This window comes from Aspergillus luchuensis, chromosome 1 (assembly GCF_016861625.1).
Source record: "Aspergillus luchuensis IFO 4308 DNA, chromosome 1, nearly complete sequence".
In the NCBI taxonomy this organism is placed as follows: domain Eukaryota; kingdom Fungi; phylum Ascomycota; class Eurotiomycetes; order Eurotiales; family Aspergillaceae; genus Aspergillus; species Aspergillus luchuensis.
This window is the reverse complement of record NC_054849.1, coordinates 4,590,250-4,610,336: the sequence shown is the minus strand read 5'-3', so window position 1 is coordinate 4,610,336 and position 20,087 is coordinate 4,590,250. Positions and strand designations below refer to the sequence as shown.

The 20,087-nt window shown below is 50.2% G+C and overlaps 6 protein-coding genes across 6 annotated transcripts; 2 read left to right on the top strand and 4 right to left on the bottom strand.

The window, feature by feature from the left end:
* Positions 1-1,390: 1,390 nt before the first annotated feature.
* HEK2 (KH domain-containing protein) lies at positions 1,391-2,539 on the bottom strand (the record flags this gene model as incomplete). The annotated part of the gene is made up of 2 exons (XM_041684037.1): positions 1,391-2,085; positions 2,152-2,539. 2 exons carry the CDS (start codon positions 2,537-2,539, stop codon positions 1,391-1,393), a joined length of 1,083 nt encoding a protein of 360 aa, XP_041538261.1.
* Positions 2,540-3,607: 1,068 nt separating this feature from the next.
* On the bottom strand, positions 3,608-5,058 carry AKAW2_11540S (alcohol dehydrogenase family protein; the record flags this gene model as incomplete). Its single annotated transcript, XM_041684036.1, has 6 exons — positions 3,608-3,710; positions 3,790-3,911; positions 3,969-4,433; positions 4,508-4,604; positions 4,712-4,858; positions 4,922-5,058. 6 exons carry the CDS (start codon positions 5,056-5,058, stop codon positions 3,608-3,610), a joined length of 1,071 nt encoding a protein of 356 aa, XP_041538260.1.
* Positions 5,059-6,375: 1,317 nt separating this feature from the next.
* On the bottom strand, positions 6,376-6,775 carry AKAW2_11539S (putative Yippee zinc-binding protein Moh1; the record flags this gene model as incomplete). Its single annotated transcript, XM_041684034.1, has 2 exons — positions 6,376-6,609; positions 6,677-6,775. 2 exons carry the CDS (start codon positions 6,773-6,775, stop codon positions 6,376-6,378), a joined length of 333 nt encoding a protein of 110 aa, XP_041538259.1.
* A 1,805-nt stretch (positions 6,776-8,580) lies between these two features.
* AKAW2_11538S (uncharacterized protein) lies at positions 8,581-9,960 on the bottom strand (the record flags this gene model as incomplete). Its single annotated transcript, XM_041684033.1, has 1 exon — positions 8,581-9,960. The coding sequence occupies one exon, from the start codon at positions 9,958-9,960 to the stop codon at positions 8,581-8,583; it is 1,380 nt and encodes a 459-aa protein (XP_041538258.1).
* Positions 9,961-10,401: 441 nt separating this feature from the next.
* Positions 10,402-12,823, top strand: AKAW2_11537A (GTPase-activating protein GYP6; the record flags this gene model as incomplete). The annotated part of the gene is made up of 6 exons (XM_041684032.1): positions 10,402-10,424; positions 10,483-10,600; positions 10,652-10,810; positions 10,877-11,394; positions 11,448-11,590; positions 11,646-12,823. The coding sequence occupies 6 exons, from the start codon at positions 10,402-10,404 to the stop codon at positions 12,821-12,823; spliced, it is 2,139 nt and encodes a 712-aa protein (XP_041538257.1).
* A 2,640-nt stretch (positions 12,824-15,463) lies between these two features.
* AKAW2_11536A (serine/threonine-protein kinase) lies at positions 15,464-19,397 on the top strand (the record flags this gene model as incomplete). Its single annotated transcript, XM_041684031.1, has 5 exons — positions 15,464-15,491; positions 15,906-16,053; positions 16,159-16,856; positions 16,914-19,076; positions 19,129-19,397. The coding sequence occupies 5 exons, from the start codon at positions 15,464-15,466 to the stop codon at positions 19,395-19,397; spliced, it is 3,306 nt and encodes a 1,101-aa protein (XP_041538256.1).
* Positions 19,398-20,087: the final 690 nt, after the last annotated feature.

Genomic DNA, 20,087 nt, shown 5'->3' with positions numbered 1-20,087 from the left:
TATAAAATGCGTTGATCATTAGTATTTAACTAGTAATTCCTCTGATTGCCACCATCACTGAAAATATATGCATTCCTACTAAACCAACTCATCCTAATTACCACCACTAATACTACCACTTAGTGGAAACTGAATAAATAAATACCCAAACCCTGTATACATACATACCAGACAACTAACTCATCCTCGCATCTAAATATGGCGCACACACCCCATCCGGACAATTTCCTGTAGATCGATCGATCGAACTATTAACTAGTTTACTACCTAGGTAGGTTTAGTTAGGTACTAAAAAACTAACTTACTACGTACATAGTACTGTAAGTTACTAGTTAGTTAGTTCAACCAGCCAGCGCAGTCAGGTGATGATCGACGGGACGGGCTCGGTCATTTTTGGTTCGGTTCAGTCTGTGAGGTCAGGTCAGATGATCATGTGGTTTCATTTTTCTTCAAGTTTCTGCTGCAACGTAACTGGGATCAGATGATCGACGGGGGGGTGTGGTGGTCAGGTGACCTCTGATCTTGCTTATTCTGTGGGATGACGTTATCTTTTACTTAGTTATAAGGAGGGTGGGTAGTAGTTGTTGTTGTTGATATACCACAGATAAGAGTGATAAATCTACGTCTACTGCTCAGTAGCATACTCTGGAATTGGAATGTCCATGTTCCATCACACTAGGTTTTCATTTCATTTTGTAATATCGATAGTCCTGGTCCCTGATGGTACATGCCTGAGAAGCCCGGAGATGAAATTTGAAAGGGACCCTTGCATATAATAAGGGGAAAACACAGCTGGGTAGCCCCTCCTGGGTTTAGATGATTCATGTGGCAGGTAAGTGAGGATAGTTGCTCGACAAGAAAAGAAGAGAGGATCAGTGGAACGGAACAAAGGCAGTGCGAGTAGGGGACGGTGTGGAAAAGATTGCGAGTTGTGTGAGGGGGGCGGATCCCAGTTTCATTGTAGGTTTGAGAGGTTTCGGATAATAAGGAAGAGAGCAACTTTTCAATCAACGGTGATGGAAAGGCAAGACTAGGTAGGATACGGAACGAAACGGGCGGGCAAGAAGGGAGAAGTCAGGAACATCAGTGGGAGGACATGATGTCGTTGGTTCCGAGTGCGGTTCATTCAAGGAGATAGTACTGGTATCTAACAGGCATGCATGGTCCGCCTCAGCAGGCTCTGGCTTCTTTGCAAAGCCCAAGAAGCTCCACATACGAGAGGAATTATAGAGTAACAGAGAATATGATAGTATGAGAAAACGACAGCATCAAGAATCAAAAAGGAGTAGCACAAGGGGGGGCAGTGGTTATCGCGCGACTAGAGTTTTTTCGGAGAAAATGTTCATCGAGGGTCGAGCGGGTGAAGAGAGGGCGAAGCTGTGCTGGTCGTTTACTCCTGAAGCTGGCTGCGGCGGGTCTTCTCAGCCTCGAGGTTCTCGTACAGAAGGTAAAGAGCCTTCTCGTTCGCCTGAGCGCTACCCATGATGGTGAACATGCGTTCGCCCGTCTCGTCATGGGGAGCCTTGGCGATGGAGATCCGGGCTCCAGAGCTCCTGCGGATCTCGGTGATCTTGCTACCACCTCTGCCAATGATGCAACCAACCATGTCAGCGGGGATGCTGATGTTCTGTGTTTGGATTTCCTCGCCATCTTCGGTGACAAGCGGGTAACCACGGTTGCTGGTGTCGGGGTTGGATCGCCTGCCGTAGCCACCGGATTGGTCGCTGAAGTCGGCACCGTTACCGGTGCGGTTGTAAGGACGGCTGTTGTAGCCATTGCCGACGCTCTGGTTCATGGTGCTGGTGCTAGGGGTAGTTCCAACAGACGCACGAACGGCGGGGTTGTACAGGATAGTACCGGTACCGCGCTGCCAGTCGTCAATCAGGCACTTTCCGATTTCCCAGACGGCCTTTTCGATACCCTCGGGGGTGCCCTGCACTTCGACGATACGCTCGGTCGACTGGGGGAGCATTTCCTTCTGCGCGACCATGCGCACGCCCGATGCATCCTGAATGTGCTTGATCTTGAGACCTTGGCGACCGATGATGGTACCCATCTGGTTGTGAGAGATCAAGAGCCGAACGGCTACACAAGAGTCAGTTTGATGTAACTAGCAAGCATTTATTCAGAAGAAAGACTTAAATGACTTACGGTGAGTTCCATTGTTGGACACAATGCCACCCATGCCCATCTGAGGGGCGCCCTCGAGCAAACCCTTGGCAACCAAAGCATAGGCTCTGGCAGTGCCGTTCAGAGGACCAGTGACGGTCAAGACGCGGTCATGAACACCAGGAACAACCTTGCTCACACCAGCCTTGACTCCGGTTTCGTCACGCAGGTCAGCAACATTCTTGCCAGACTTGCCGATGATGATGCCGGCTTCCTTGGACGAAACGATGGCGCGAAGAGTCAGCATAGACTGAGCGTACTCTTCCTCGGTCTTGGGCGTCGTCTCAATGTCGACATCGTCAATCATGTCGACGTTGTTCGGGGAGGTCTCGTCGACCATGGTGGTATCGTGCAACTCGGTAGGGTCCATTATGTCGGTAAAAAGAGGAATGGTGAGGTTTGGGCGATGAGAAAAAATCTGGGGATAGAAAAGGTAAGGTTTTTTCGTTGACGGAACTTTTCCCACGAATTAGTGTTGGCACACGGGAGGGGGGTGATGATTTTCGCGAGATGTCACGGTAAAGGGATAACACAAGGAAAGAGGCAAATGAGGTGGCGCGCAGGATTGGGGCGGAGAACATGAAGCTCTTACCTAAAGTCGTAAAGTGAAGCAGAAAGACGATGAAAATCCGAAGAGATGAAGATTAATCTGCGAAATCCGGGACGGGAAGCAGGAAGTCGATTGGGTGGCCGGAGAGGGGGCGAAGAGGATGGGATTCAGAGGGGTTTTCGGCGGGCGGGGGAAAAGGTGGAGGGATTTGGGAGATGGAGAGGGGAGACGAAGGGACGTCGGAAGGAAGAAGGGAAGGAGAAAGAGGAGGAAGAGGTGGAGGGAGGAAGAAGAGGAGGAAAGGAGGATGGAAGAATGGAGAGGAAGAAGAGGGAGAAAGAAGCAGAGGGAAATGAGGAGGGAGGGAGGAGGGAGAGATGGGAAGCGGAGAGGAAGTGGTGGGAAGCGAGCAAAGAAGGAAAAGGTGGAAGAAGGAAAAGAGGAGGAGGAGGAAGAAGAAGAGAAGAGGAAGAGTGGAAGAGGAGCGAAAGAAAGCAGTCACTCAGTCAGTCAGTCAGTCGGCGCTGATGCGACACCTTCGGGCTTAGTTTCGTTTTTCGGTTCACTCGTGCGGGAATCAATCAACAAGGGCTATGCCTGCTGTCTTTTCATGTCCGCCACGCTGCTGGCTCGCGCGAATCCAGAGTCATCATTCACGCTGTGTGTGATCTATCTACTTTACTTCTACATCAGGAAAATTCCCCAATTGGTCTTTTCGTTGCGCTGGTTGGGATGCTGGTGCTGTACTGCTGTGGCTGACGCACGCCTGGTATTCTTGATTACTACGACCACATAATAATCAATGGACATTTTGGACCAGACTGCATGTCATGGAAAGGGTTCAAGCGCATCTTATCTTCATTAACCTAGCGAGGTGCCAGTCCTATTCTATTTATCCGCCTCGAAAATCACCTTTTGCACCTTCATGGCGTTGAAAATCTCATACGCCTCAACCGCCTGCGACAGGGGCATGATCTTGTCGGCCATGAAGCTATTACCACGCATTCGTCAGCATTTGCAAACACCAAAAAAAATTCGCACAGGACCATTATCAAGAAAGAGTGACATACCCAAGACGATGCTGGTTCTTCTTCAGAACTTCCAACGCCTCTTCCGAAACGGACCGCACAGGGCACCGGCCCATCTGGACCGTGAGGTTCTTTCCATAGGCCTCACATCCATTCCACGGGATCTGGCAATATTCCCAATCAATATGCAGACCTCACAAAGGACTCGAAATATCACTCACCTCTCCATTGTGCACGCCAACACTGCTAATGGTGCCGAACGGCCGCAGCAGATCATAACCAGTCTTCAGCGCCGGACTCAATCCCACCACCTCAATGACAGCATCAGCACCACGTCCCTCCGTCAACTCCAGGACACGCTTGTCGAGGCCTTCCCGGTCAGTCTGGAAGTTCCAAGGCTCAGCTCCCAGCTCCCTGGCAAGTTCCAGACGCGCGGGAACGGAGTCAACCGCCAGTAAATGCTTAGGCTTGTACTCCAGCGCATTGATCAACGCACAGAGTCCGACTGGCCCGCAGCCAATGAGGACAACCGTCTGCTCTGCGATTTGCTCCTTAGTAGAAGTCTTGAATGCATTTCGCGCGGCGAAGTAGCCAGTCGGGAATATATCCGCCATGAGGACGAGGTACTTCTCGTCGACGCCCTCAGGGGCTTTGACCACCGATCCATCCGCATTGGGGATTCTAATCTGAGCGCAGGTTCCATCACCGTTAGACACATGCTCCGGGCATCATGGCGTACATTGAGATAAGATAGACTCACATATTCGGCCTGAGCACCATCCAGATGGTCGCAACCCAGAAGCATGTTCTGTTCGCAACGGGACGAGTATCCTTGTTTGCAGTAGTAGCACTTCCCGCTATAAGAGGCAACATGCATGCATTAGTATAAACGCCTGCAGCGATCATCAAACCAAATCCCTCCTGCAGAGGGGAAAAAAGACAAATCCAGATGTAAATCACCTACCAGGACGTCGTAAAAGCACTCACGACCTTATCCCCCTTCTGGACAGACTGCACAGCATCGCCCGTCTCGACCACCACACCAGTAACTTCATGGCCCATCACATAGCCTGTCCCCGAGGGCTCTATGCCACGGTACACATGAAGGTCACTACAAAGTACCAATCAATTAGCCTCTCCCCTCCAAGAAGAGAATAGAATAAAAGAAACAAACCTCCCACAAAGCGCCGTATAAGTCACCTTAACCAAAATATCCCCCGCATCCTGAATCCGAGGCACGGGGCGCTCCTCAACAGCGACCTTATAAGGGCCGCGGAAGACCACCGCGCGCATAGTGTTTTCCGCAGACATAATTGATTACCTTCTCTCCGAGAGCTGAAGAATCCAAATCTTGAGATCCCAGAAGAATTAAGTCGTATGTATATTGTTCCAAAGCTGACTCTTAATTTAAGAGGAAAAGAAGAAGAAAAAAGAAAAGAAATAGAAAGAAAATTCTCAGAGTTCACGCATCCGATAAACGGACACACACACACCCCGCCAGATGATAATTACACTTATTTTCCCGCCCCTCAGTTTCGTTTTCCTTGTCCCATGAGAGAGAGGAAAAATGAAAGGTCGGAGGGGAGGCGTTGGTGGGTCCATTTCCCTTCCCTCCCCCGAGCCCTCGGAGTTGTGAGCGACCGCGAATGCGCGGCGAATTGGCTGCTGGCATGGTGAAGAGAGAATGTCATTGGGGGGTTTAACTGTTGGAGTAGAGGGGTAGTATATATAGGATGGAATCGTGATGCATTATATTCATGTAGTAAGTAGGTGATTGATAGTATAAAATAGAGAAAAAGAAGATGATTAGTGGGGTGTGAGACAGGTACTTAGTAGTATCTAGTTGTATGACGGCCGGGGTCCCCGCGGATTTAAATACTCATGATATAGTGATAGTAGCAATATTTGGATTCCACCCGGGTCCTTACTTGACTTGAGGTGAGGGTCTTTGGATCATTAGTGCCTAGTGGGATTTCTTATTACATAGATTTAGGGAGGTCCTTGTAGTAGGAATTTGGGGGGATGTTGAGGAGATAATATGGTTACATATCATATCTAGTCTACAGTTAAGACCAATTTTCCGGTTCCTATGTCCGTCAATCAACCTCTGCATAGTTTGCCATGCATATCTATAAGTCTAATATCTATTTGATTCGTCTGTAAGATCAGTAATAGGCACAGTTCTTGTACGGTGTGCTCCAAGCGATGCTCGGATTTCTCGCCGAGAATGTCCCCACTTCGCGACCAGAGTTGGGGACATGGGCATTAGCGGTTCAGGTCGCAGTAAGTACCATTTATAAAGCTATCGGCAAGAAGGATCAGCATGAGCAAAGATTCATTCAAGGGGTGTTCTGGAAAGCTGGGCTTCTGCTATGCATTGAAATCAGGTCCACCGATTGCTCCAGTTCTGCGGTGAACTCCTTGCGCATCAAGGAAGCGGTACTCCATCCAACGCCATACACATTGCGCCACGACAAATATAACAAAGAAAACGCTCACTATAAGTATCAGCCCTTTGCAGGTCTAGTCTGTAGACCTTCGCCCAGGTGTCTTGCATGTGAAACCAGCATGCTACGTCATCAATATCCCGGGAAAGAAGATGGACACCCCGGCACACATCAAAAGTACCTAGCACACCACGCACAGCAATTCTTCTTCCAGTATAAATTTCCCCTCTTTATACTTCTCACTGGCCTCGTATGCTTTGTCATACTTCCAGCCCACCGTCTCCTTGCACTGCCTGCAGTGAATATCACGGACAATATGCCTTCCGGTGGTCATGCTACGCTCCACCGCTTCAGACGAGGTAATGTTGACGACATTGCCGAAGAGGTATGCTTTGCCATGCTGGCCGCGGAAATTCTGGATAATGGTTAAGATACGTGGTTAGTAAGTGTTGGGAATATGTCATAGCAGAATCACAACTCACCCGGCTTATGATATCGTCGTAGTCAGCGAGATGAGTTTTGCATTGCTTACACCCGAAGATTTTGTTTGAAGTAAGATAGATGTTGTATGCCAGACCCATTGTGTCCTAATCGTGCTTGTCTTCCCAAAGCCACCTGAACAGGAGACGCCCTGAAACGTGAACTTCGAATACACCAGGGGATGGAGGTGTCCAGATCACGAGAGCCCGACGCTTTATAGGAGTAGAGAGGGGCAGAAAGGATGCAAGGCGTGTTCAAAGTCCTGCTGTGGCTTCGCTTTCTTTGCAAGAGGGGCTGAAGTTGCTCGTACGGTAGTTCTCCAAAAAGATGGGGACCCTGTGACGGATAATGGAGGTTGCCTTGACAGGTAGAAGTTAGTGCTGGGATTTTGAACCCCAATATAATATAGCCTTCCGGTGAACTGCACTTGAGCTCAAGGGGAATGGGAGGTATTCGAGGGGGTGGTGACAAGCAGCTGCGGCTCGTCTTTGTCGGGAATAAGCGGAGATGGGACTAGGACAAATGAGGAGACGGCAGGTCAGCCACTGCCAGGTGGTGATAATGATGCGGGAAGGGTCGACGGAGTGGGATAGAAACCGAAGGAAAAGGTTAGACTATTCAGAGTAAGAATATAGGTAGGAGTGAGCTGATTGGGGGGGAAAGGAATGGTGTGGCACAGGAAATGGCTGAGCAGTGAGATGGAAGGAGGTGAGTTGGAGGTGGTAATCGGGCAGCTGCTCCCGGAGCTGGGAACCCCCGCATCGGACCAGGATTAAAGGGAGCCAGGCCCCATGACGCCCGCTACATTTCCCTTTAGGATCATACTCTCCACCCGCTAGAGTAAGCTTGGCTAGTTCCAAAGTCTCTTCGGTCTCTCGTTTCTTTTCATCTTCATCCCCTGCTGTTGTTGCCGTGGCTAAGCATAGTCCTGGTGATTTCGTCAGACTACTTTATCTCCATACCCATTCCTTATCGCGGATATCACCGACCCGCCTGTTTGAGCCGATAATGGCAGCCTACTGACTGACCGTAGTATACCGTCTCTGCCGTACGCAGTGAGAGAATATGACCTGTTCAGTGACACTTGGAATCCACGCTAGATTCACCTAGATGCACCTGATGTGATAGTCGGAATTCTTGGCAACCCTAGTCTGGCTATAGTTCTAGTACAGTTGACGAGTTCAAAACAGGGCTGAAACTACCTGTTTGCACGGTGCATTCACATCAAATGTGAAGTAAACTACCACTTAACAGAACAGAATTCTAGTCACTCCCACGATGCAGTATAGCAATATTAACCCTCTGTCAGTCAAAATACTGCAAATAGCACGCTGATGAGGCCTGTCTATTAGTCTCGATTCCAGATAGTTCAACGCGTCAGCTTTGCCCCTCTTTCCCGTTATATATTCTCCGACGTCCACATTTGTGATGCCTCATGTTTTCTGTGTCTGGAGAAATCCATCGATATCTATCATGGATTTATAATAAAGAGGTCATATTGGTCGTTCATGCGCTTGAAACCTTCTGCTACCTGCTTGATAGCTGTCTTCTGATGTCAAACCTAATTGTGCATCCCGTGTCAAAGTTGCTCCGGGAAATGTTTCATCACGATACACTTGATTCTATCTACTTAGTATCCTATGGCTAGAATACTTATGTTCAGAAGATCCCTTGTCCCAGTATTTACAGCAGAAGTCCAACATCTGGCAAATGACCCAGTCATTTCCAGCACAACGACACCGGTCTCTCCAATGGTAGCAGCAGCTTCCGTACTTTTGAAGGAGTCCATCCCGTGTAGCTACTATTAGCCTTGGCTAAGGACTGCATTTGGCTCAACGCCGGAGGTGTAAGTGGTCCGTCATGTCAGCTGACGTTTGTGCGGCTGATTGCGCGTCCGAAGTCCTGTCTACCTTTGTCCGAGTAGACCCCTGTTTCTCTCCCAGAAATGCCTGCAGTCGGTATGACCCCAGTGCTCCGTCCACCATTCCCCGAAACTATCCTCGACTTGTTCGTCAACTTTGGGCAGCCTTTCATCTCGTTTTAGGCCACATAGAGCACAAGCGTGAGGTGCCTTCAAAGCCCCCTGACTAGCAGGAAGTGTTGTTACCCGAGTATTCTCCTGTATGACCTGAACTGGTTGTCGTTTGGTGGCTTGAACAACGGAGTTGAAAATTGCGGTCCGGTCGCGCCACATGGAAAGTACATCAACAGCTTGTTGCTTTTCTTTGATATCTTCGTTCTTGTTCACTGTGTTGAGCTTCATACCTCCCGACTTCCCTGAACGAGCAGGGCCAATCCTCATACTCTGACTCAGTATGGAGTCCCGCTTCCACCGTAGGCTTCGGCCGGCAACAACCCGCGCGGCAGTTTTTAGAGTGTAGATGATCAGGGTTGCAGTGTTCTCAAGTTGTTCCTTTTGTTGCATTTCCTTTCTTGCTTTGGTGGCATCTTGCCGAAGTTCATCCAATAACCGAGGAAATAGCTCAAGCAAAACAGATGGAGGAGGTATATTGGTCGGACGAACTTGATCGGCTGTTGTAGGATGACTAGATGTTGGGAAAGAGCTTGTTGTTTTTGATGGACCAACCGTAGAATTCGGGGGCTGCACTTCCTTGCGAGGCGCCCGGGTTACTGAGGCTGTAGCACCTGAGGTGCCTGTTTGACTGGGAACTGTAGGCGGACCATCAACAAAGTCGCCCCAATCCTCGAAAGGGTCTTCCTGGGTAGAAAAAGCCGGTTTGAGACTTGGCAATTCCTTTTTGCGTGCTTCAGGTACCATCCGATTCGCAGCGGGCTTCCGCTTAGAGGATGGTGGTATATCATCACTTAATGATAATGAATCTAATAAGTCGGAAGGCACCGGCTGTTTCGCAACTGGCTTGAGCTTAGGTTCCTTCATGACTTTGTGGGACTCTAACCCGGCATTTGCTGGTGGTTTAGTAGCAGGCACGTCCGCACTCTCGAATTCGCCCCAGTCATCGCTTTCATCATCTGGAACACTTTCAAGGGTGGCATCAAATAAGACATCATTTCCGGGTCCGTATTGGGTCAGCCCTGATGTACTAGGCGCCGCGAAAGCTGAGTCGTCCCAGCTGTCGTCGAATTGAGGCGATTTAGTTGCATTTTTGTTCGGGATGGATGAAGGACCGGTGAAAGATTCTTCAAATGCATCCAAGTCAGGGATTAAAGAGGTCGACTGGAACCCGGCGGACTGCTGGCTTGAACCTCTCTGGGATGGAGGGGGAGCAGCTCCCATCCCGAACTCCGCAAAGAGATCTGCAGACATAATGTTGTGTATGATAGTAGTGAGAGACTTAGTATATAATTATATTGACGGGAAATAAGGCGGATGCACAATAGTAGTAGTAGTAATAGGTGATTTGCGGCTTGAAGAACGAGAGCACGTCTAATAATAAGTGTGTCGCAAAGGTCGAGGAGCAAATGAAAGCAACGCCTTGAACTTCCTTCAGGCTCTATATCCAAAGCGATGAGCGCCTCCAACCCCAAACTAGTAGACAACTCCCCGGCGGACAGATAGAGAAAGCGTGACCGGAAGTGTGGCTGCTGAGCCAGGGAAGTTCCAAGGCGGTCCACTAGCAGCTCCTCCACACGATCGCCGCTAGTACTTAAATTGCGGGCGGCACCGTGTTTCTGTCCCCTCACTCCTCCCAAGCGCTAGCCAAACACGAGGCAGGCAACTCATTCCGGCAAGCAGCCATTTGGTGAAATGAGGGGCATTGAGGAGACAAGGTATATCCATGCATCAGTCCCCCATCTGCAGCACAGATGCAGCTAACGTATCGGCCAGGCAACGATGGAATACCTTCTTTCGCGACAACAACCACCCCGCCGATATTCGGACTGCCCTTCGGTCGGAACAAGGAGATAAATTGTGCGAGGATGGATTGAGGTCTATTTGCTGGAAGGCATGCGCTTGTGGCCATCATGATCTGGTCATCGTGCTTACCTGAGCGTAGGCGTTTCTGCTTTTCGATGATCTCGACCGAGCGCAATGGCCGCAGAAGATCGCCGATTCGCGAAGTGTTTATGTCGCCCTGAAAGCCCATTTCCTGAAATACATCGAACATCCAGACGACTTGCAGTCGACAGTTGATCCGCTGGCGGATGATGAAGCGGTATGTTATCTCTGGCTACGCTGTCTTTGGCGGAAGACTTGATCAGCTGATGAGGTCTTTGTAAAGTCACCATGGCAAACGTTACGTGATGACGAGCAGTCGAGGGCGGATATCGCCCAGGACGTCGACCGATGTTTACAGGAAAACTTCTTCTTTCGCGAGCCCTCCACCAAGTCTAAAATGATCGACATCTTGTTCATCTACTCGAAATTGAATCCCGACTTGGGCTATCGTCAAGGCATGCATGAGATTCTGGCTCCGCTCCTTTGGGTCATTGATAGAGACGCCATCGAGCCAAAGTCACTGCAAGAGTCTAGCGCCAAAGAAGCTGATGATGACCTGATGCATACTCTTCTCCATGCCGATTATGTGGAGCACGACTCTTTTACATTATTTTGCTCGGTTATGCAGAATGTTCGCGTGTATTACGAGCATAATAGACACCGGTCAGAGAATGGCCAGGCGGATGTGATACCGATCGTTCACCAATGCCACCGCATTCATAATGATTTGTTGGTAACCGCGGATTTGGAGCTGGCGGATCATCTGCAAGCCCTTGAAATCTTACCACAGATATTCCTCACGTAAGTAAAACTCGCTACGCAACTCTCGGATTGCAATGCTAAATCTCCAAAAGGCGTTGGATGCGTCTACTGTTTGGTCGAGAGTTCGCTTTCCAAGATGTTCTTCTCATTTGGGATCGCCTTTTTGCAGAAGGGTTACGACCCGAACTCATAGACTTTGTGTGTGTCGCCATGCTGCTACGAATCCGATGGCAACGTGAGTTACATTTTGCTATGCAGACTGTTTGCTACAAGTTGCTGAGTTGATCTAGTGTTGCGCGCCGATTCCTCGAGTGCTTTGGGTCTTTTGCTTCGATATCCTTCCCCTCATCCACACGAACCTCTAAGCTTCGTGCATGATGCGATATACCTGGAGCAAAACCCCACTCCTGATCGAGGAGTATTCATCATTTCCAAGTATTCTGGAAGACCGCCGGATCCCACCAGAGGACTTGGGCAACCAAATCCAAAGCATATGAACAGCAAGAAGTTCCGCCTGCGGAGCGTCTCAAGAGATCTAAGCGAAAGCAGCTCCCCGTCCAGGTCACCTGCAAGGAACAGCCCCAAGAGTCTGGAGACGCTCTTCCAAGACGTTTCTGAGGGCATACAGCGTCGAACAGAGGCGTGGGGTGTAGCCAAGGCTGTCCGGGGAGCGGTGAGTGAAGCCAAGAGAAACATGCAATCTATTCAGTCAGAGCACTACCCCCGGACTGCACGGCATGAACCGTCCAGCTCGACTATAGGCATGCCGTGGGACCATGGAACCGACATTGCAGTCCAATGGAAGACGAAGGTTGAACAACTGGAGGAACGAAACAGGAAACTTGCCAAAAATCTCGGCAATGCCTTGAATGACATCCGGAGCCACTTGATGAGAGCAGAAGGCATCGATAAGAAGACCGCAGACGCCTTGAAGAAGGCGCTCACCCAAGTTCAGTCAGTCCAGAGCTGTCTTGAAGACTCTTCCATCCCTCCCGGTACCGTGGAGCAGGGTCCCAACGAAAGTGGTGAGGGAGACCAGGAATCGCTGTCTGACACCTCTAAACCCGCGAGTGAGCAAGCTGAGACTGTGCTCGACAAAGCAAGTGACGCCTCGTCAGCGGCGCGCAAACCTAGTGTGTCTGCGAAGTCATCACGGTCGTCCGTTGAATGCGAAACGAAAACTCGTAGAGCTTCGAGCAATGGCCAGATTCCTTCATCCATGCCACTTCGACATGCCGTACGTCCATCACTGGCAGATTCAGAGTTTTCGTGGATGCTCGGGGGCGGGCGACAGTTTTCGAGTTTCGTTAGCCCGGTATCCGTGCCGCCCGAACAGACCCGACATGGAGAAATGCGAGCCAAACCGAGTACTCTATTTGGCAACGGTGACGAGGAGCATGGAAGGCCTGACGCTGAGGCTGACGGATTGGCGCTGCGGAGTCTTCGGGGACCCAAAGCTCGTGAATAGTTCGGATGCGCTTTCTGTGCGACTCAATATATATTTCCTCGAAGTCAACCTCCGGCATTCTTGTTGATCCGTTATACCCATCGTCGTTGTTGAGGCGACGGCATCGGACTACAGATTTTGCTTATTTCTTTTGCATAGTGGCTTGACAGGCCGCAAATGTATTATCCGGTCCGGTCGATCATAGCGTCCGTCTCAAACTTTTTTCATTTTTTTCTAGAAACTCGGGTAGGGATTTTACCACTACAAGAGACTATTATGACTGTACGAAGGAATTGAGGATAAGGTGGGAATAGCAGACCGGACGGGAACCTGGAGCTAGCCCGACTATTGTAGGCAACAAGGAATTCGAGTGCCTAAGCAGGAACCTGACTTGCGTAAGTTGTCGACGAAAATTTTCGGTACTGGGGCCCTTTGATCGCATGGATCTCCCATGGAAGCAACGCGGCCTCCACATGCCAGCGTGACTGGCAGATGCTCTAAGGTTCCAAACAGTGTCTTTACTATGCAGCCACGGCGAACGCCAATTGGTCTGGAACCCGCCGGTGAGCTTAGTGCGGACGTGTACAATTGATCGTCGGAGCCTTCTGTCTAATCACTAATGGAAGTCGAAGGTCGGTAGCTCCCTGTGCGATTTGCCCCAATCAAGTTAAATGCATCATTCGGTGCTTGCGGCGATCTACAACCGCAACGGGGGCTGGCTGATCAAGTTACTTTGGGCCGCCAAGATGGCGAGCAAAAAGTTGAATCATCCACTTTGTGTCGGGGAGGTAACGAGCAGTACAGTAGTCAGGCTAGGAGGGGGAGGGGAAATTCGTTCAAACAGGAAATAATCGGAAGAATAATAATACGTCGAAGTAGTCCAGAAGCATGTTTTCGAAGTTAGCAGAATGGATCGAACCATATGAAAGTATACTAACTGATCGGTTTCGTCCGTAGCCCGTCGGGAATTACATCACCACCATATGGGTTGGGTGGTTCCATTGGGAGAAATGGCTTGGAAGCCGTAGTAGTAGTTAGTAGTAGTCTAGGTAATCTAATTGACGGAAGGTGTTAGACTCAAGGAAATTAGGAACTCAAGTAGTATCTCCGATGGGGGCGTTTTTTGGGAAAGGGATTGATGGACTGCATTAGTGACTCCATAGTTTGTGGTTGTTGTCAATGGCTCGCATTGATCCAGGATGGGTATTGAGGAGGGAGGGGGGAAGAAGGCCCTTCTTGCATGCTTTTCTCTCTCTCTCTCTCCCCTTTCCCTTCGACTTCCCCGACCGTGCCGGACCACCGATATTTTTGTTTTAACCCTTGGACTACATATTTAAAAGAAAGAAAAAGAAAAAGAAAAGTTATTGACGGGTTGGCAGGCTGGCTGACTTTCAACGCTAGCCTGAACTTCTCGACAGACTTTACATCGTCCCGTTTGAGTCGGATCTACCATCACTACTACCATTATTACTTCTTTTGTTCTTCCCTGACAGCTCCCCTCCTCGTGCGTGGAGCTGCCAAATAAGACCCAAATACCCAACCTAGGTACTTACTAGACAGTCCATTAGACAAATCTACTAAAAGGGAGCAAGAGAAAGGATCATCTGAAACCTCATTTCCGCTGGTTCTTCTTCTAGTCTTACGTCCGCGGGATAACCAGAACGTCATTCATTTCCCCCCTCCTCCCTCCGCGAAAGAAACATCGTCAAGTTAACATCTTCCTCCATCTTTCCCTACTACGGTCTCCACTATTTACCCACCCCAACTTACTCGCTTCTACCAAATTTTTCCCTTTCCTTCCCCTACAACCGCATTTCCTTTCTCTAGAGGATCGGATCCTCCTCTCACGGGTCTCCCCCCAGTACTGGAGAGGCCATTACAACTTCCCCCTCTTCCTTGGCCAGTCTTTGGCCACTTTTTTGTCGGTTCGAAGGCCCGGCGCCGACCTTACCTCCTTACCCTTCTACCACCCGCCACTGCAACATCTGCTTCATCTGCAGGCCATTGGGCCTCCCTGTGACTAATTCCCACCAACAAGAAACTCCCTTACTACTTAGGCTTTCTCCAGCTACCTTGTTCCTCTCCCCCCGCGTGCTACGCCTCCTTCGCAACTGTATGGTACCTGTGACCTCACGAAACAGCTGCCCACTCGATCTTCCCGCCCGCAGTCCGCTGACAGCCTTTTTTAACCTCCCTCCTCCACCTTCACTGTCGACCACGGACTGACCGACTCACTGCAAGTCTCGTTTGTCTCATTCAGTGCATTGAGATCCCGACAAGCAGGAGGGTTCTGGTTAATCTTTCTCCCCCTCGCAGTAACTCGTGATTTTATCCCAACGCACCGATCTGCAAGTGAAGAAAGAGAAAAAAAATAACTATAAGGGAAAGGAAAGAAAAGGAGACCCCGGAGCGGAGCAACAAAATCGTTTTCCTTATAAGATAACCAAGGGAGGCAGACAGACAAGCAAACTTGCAGGTCTCGCCAAACAAACCGCCGTGGATGGTCAATGTCCTGTTATCCCATGTAGCAATAAATCTCGCCGTCATTCTTTCCTAGCCCTCTTTGTTTTCAACTCATTACGAGTTGCGCCGATTTGAACCGCTTGTTGTCAATCGGTCTGGTCGGTGCTGGCCCCTACGCTCTCATTTACTTGGGAAAATATGGGTTCTACTTCCTATAATCCCGATGGTTAGTCTCCCATTTCTGTGATCGTTCTCTTTGATCAGCACCCTTTCCGCTGCTTCTCCTAGCGCACCAATACAGCAGGGAAGAGTTGTTGGCTTCGAGCAGGACGAACTCGATAGGTTTATGCAAATGGCGACCAAGGCGCTTCGGTCTGGGAAGGCAAAGCTGCGAGAGCGAAACGACGACCGTGTCGAACTTTCGCCGAAGTGGTTGTCCAACCTATGGGAATCCAAATCGACTTATCCAGACCGTTTACCCACATACTTGGATATGCATCTCGGAACAAGTCAGCCACTTCATTCCACATTGCTGAAGGGTGTATTCGGGAGGGGCGCAGGAGAAGCGGATGATATCACAATTAGCGAGGGAGCAAAGGGATGCTGGCAGAACAGAAGCTAACGACCTCCTGCCATACAGGTGAACCAAGCCCATTGTCGTCCCCCGTGGGACCCCTTTCCGCGTCGCCCGAGTCGGACCCTTTTATGAGACGCCTCTCTGGGCACACTGAGGACTCGATGAAATACTCTGCAGACACACTCTCCTCGGGCTATGATCATCTTTCCAGGTACGTGGCCGATGGGTGGGGTTCTCCTTGCAGTAGGATCGTATATGCATTTGCGCAAACCACGCAGACAGGAACTAAAAGGAATTTTCTATCGCTCTTCTGCAGGTCTTCTCTGCTGGATCCTGAACATGGACTTGGCCCATCTGGTCTAGATCGCATACGTCAACAGCCATCACGCGTCTTTACCCTTCCGAACATGTCTGCCTCATCGCTCGCACCGATGACCTCACGTAGCCATTCACCTTCACCACGCTCCGCTTCTTCGACCAGAGCCCACCCCTCACGCCTCCCGTCGACCGAAGAATTCGGCACATTAGAAGATCTCCATCGCTTCCCGTGCGAATCGCTACATTCATTTTCCTTTGCCCAACAATCCGAGGAACTACTGAATAATCGCCATAACATACTGAAAAGGTCAATAGACTTCATGCGCGACCGCTTCGGCTGGACCACCAGCAACAGTGCGGGGCTTGCTGGCGCTCAGGCTCGATTCGGTGGAGATGCTGATACCCAGAGTGTGGTGGACTACTTGTCGAAAACCAGTGTTTCGGGCAGGGATGACCGCTACAACTACGCTGGGTTATCGCGCGGACCAATGACCGGACCTGCTGATGTGGACAGTGGCAATATCTTTGAAAGGGCATTTGCAGAACCCCAGCTTTCCGCGGACCAGTTCAGGGACATGGTCCAGGAGCAGGGACCGCCCGATGCCCTGCGTTCCTCGGGCCAGGCATCAGAAGATCTAGCGTCCCCGCTGAGGACAGACTCGAGGCCGTACCCCAGGCGCGTAAGCATAAAAAAACGTACTTATACCGAGGCTGGCTCTATTACTGCCCAGGGCAAGCTGATGGAAACTCTAGCACCCTTCACCGCCACGGACCCCTTATCTCCTACCAGTACCTCAAGTCTAGGATATGGTTTCCCGGTTCCTGTCCTACACACCCACAGCAGCAAGTGGACACCCGCATCACAAGCCGTGTTCAGGACCGAGTCGCATGAACCATGGACCATCTTGGCGGCGAATGACATCTCGTGCCTCATCTTTGGTGTCACACAAGCGGAACTCCGCAAGCTAAGTATCCTCGAAGTCGTACAGAAAGACCGCAGACAGTGGGTTGAGTCGAAACTGCGGGACCCCACCACTGATGCTGCCGTAAGGGCCCAACCTTCGCCGGATAAGACTCGTGTCAAGCCTGTGAATCCGAAATCGATGGGAATGGGCAATGGTGTAACAGCGCAGCTGCTCAGCAAGCCTCCTTCTCGAGCAAGGGCTCCGAGGAGGGCCCAGACTGATGACGGATACGGCTCGAGCGCAAGGCAGCTGAATCACCCGGCAACCAAGTCCCGAGGTGTACTGCTGTGCGGAGATGTGGTACCCATTGAAAAGCGCGATGGCAAGAGAGGCTCTGCCAGCATCTGGGTGATGGAAAAGCGTGGTGGTTTGATTTGGGTGATGGAAGAGATCCAGGAGAATGTCGCGTTCGTTCGCTGCGATGAATCCTGGAACATTGCTGACGCCACCGGCGATATTGACAAAGTCTGGGGTCAGGGTGCGGCGAAAACTGGAGAACGGATCACGGAGTTGCTTCCTAATCTTCCACCAGACTGCCTTGAATCTCCTATCGATCAAGGTCTCAACAAAATCACCGAGAAGAAGTACTTCGCTTCTCGCACATCAGCTGGAATATGCATACCGTCCACCATCACCAAGGGCGACAGCTCAAGATCCCTTCGAATATCGAGCTTTCCTCATGTCGCAGGTATGATGGTGCTGTCCTCTTCGACCTTAAAAATTGTCAGCTCCAATTCCGTCTTCTCGTCCGCGCTGTTTGGACATGAGCGACCTGAAGGCTTACACGTTAATGATTTGATACCTGGCTTCGACGGCTTGCTGAACGTGCTCACCGAGGAGGAGAGTGTACCGCTGGTTGACGGTCTGGTGATCTCTGAACCCAGTTTCCGGAGAGCGCGCACCCTCTCTATTCTCCGCGATGGCAAATCCAATGTGGCCTCGGTCTTCCTAGAACCATCTGGCCTTGCTGCCGTGCATCGCGATGGCTCCTCGATTGCTGTAGATGTCCAGATGCGTGTGGCCAAGAGCGGCACAATGTTCCCCAAGGCACGAGAGGATCCCAATTCAGGAGACCACAGCGACTCGGAGTTTGAAGCGGTCACAGAGCTTGTATACGCACTTTGGGTGACATATTCGAGACATATCCACTCGGCAGCTCCCGCGGCTGGCTTCCCTTCTCCGCCGTCCCGGACAGAAAGCCCGTCTTCTATATCTGCATCGAATCTGGCTTCCACAACGGCTTCTACTCCCTATGCCATTGGCTCGGAGCGGACATTGGTAGAGACGCATATACCGACCTCTACCTTAAGCCAGCAGTTGAGTGAAGCAGCTTCGCAACCGCTAACAGACAAACCAGTCCAGCCAGTGCCCGAAGTAAGACCGGCTGGTACCAAAGAGGTGCCCCAAAAACGAACAATTGCCGATTACATTATCCTCGAAGAGATGGGTCAAGGAGCCTACGGAGAAGTGAAGCTTGCGCGCATGAAGAAGATTCCGACCAAGAAAGTCGTTCTGAAGTATGTTACGAAGAAACGGATTCTTGTCGATACATGGACCCGCGATCGTCGTCTAGGAACGGTACCATTAGAAATCCACGTTCTGAACTATCTCCGACGCGACGGTCTGAAGCATCCCAACATCGTGGAAATGGAGGGATTTTTCGAGGACGATATCAATTATTACATCGAGATGACCCCACACGGGCTACCTGGAATGGACCTCTTCGATTACATTGAGCTGAAAGCGAATATGGATGAGGCTGAATGCCAGAACATCTTCAAGCAGGTTGTGGACGCAATTCATCATCTCCATACGAAGGCTTTGGTCGTGCATCGCGACATCAAAGACGAGAACGTCATTTTGGACGGAGAAGGTCGGATTAAGCTGATTGATTTTGGGAGTGCCGCCTATATCAAGAATGGACCCTTTGATGTGTTCGTGGGCACGATTGGTAAATATTCTCATTTCTCCCACTGAAATCTCTAGAAGCTGACTTGTTGAAGATTACGCGGCACCCGAGGTACTTCAGGGCAAATCCTACCGAGGCAAGGAGCAAGACATTTGGGCCCTTGGTATCTTACTCTACACCATCGTCTACAAAGAGAATCCCTTTTACAATGTTGACGAAATCTTGGATCACCCTCTTCGAGTCCCGTTCTTACCCTTCTCGGAGGATTGCATCGACCTTATCCGGAGGATGCTTGACCGAGATGTGGACAACCGACTGACGATCAGTGAAGTTTTGGAGCATCCATGGATGATTGACAGTTGAGCACGACGACAAAGAAGATAAAATGCGCCATGGCATGATACATTGGATGATATTGTGCAGCTTTTCAGACATCGCACGCCGCCTATGCAGAGACATGGGTCTTTCTCAATCTTGCTTTCACTTCTGTGACGTTGAAGATGGTGATAACGAGCAGCGTATGCGATGACTCCAGATGCAATGGAGTTTATGATTGAAAATGATGAAAATGGATGGAGTCGAGCAGGATGAAATGGTTCAAGGGCATATAGGAGCGTGGGGGAACTTGTGGATTGGGGGCACGAGACGGGACAGGAATCATTGGGAACGGATGATAACGAAAAATGCCTGAACAGACCGAAAGGCCCGTGGGTCATTTGTATAGAGGTTTACGGAGGCTGAGATACCCCATTGTCATCTTGTTATGCTCTTTTGGTTAGATGATGTTCTTTTTCTTTTTCTTTTTTTGCATTTACTTGGACCATCTTTGATACCATGCATGGCCCAGGGGGTGGTTGAGAATTGGCAGTACATGCATATGAAAGATCCGATATACCCTCAGCAGTGGTGTTTATTTTCGTTTCCTACTTCTTTCGACACGCGGAGTGTTTACATGTTTTTAAGCCACAAGAGCCAGTCTGCAGTTTAGATTAAGCGGGCACGAATAGAGAGACACGACCAATTCATGCACTAAATCAACCAGTTACTTTCTTA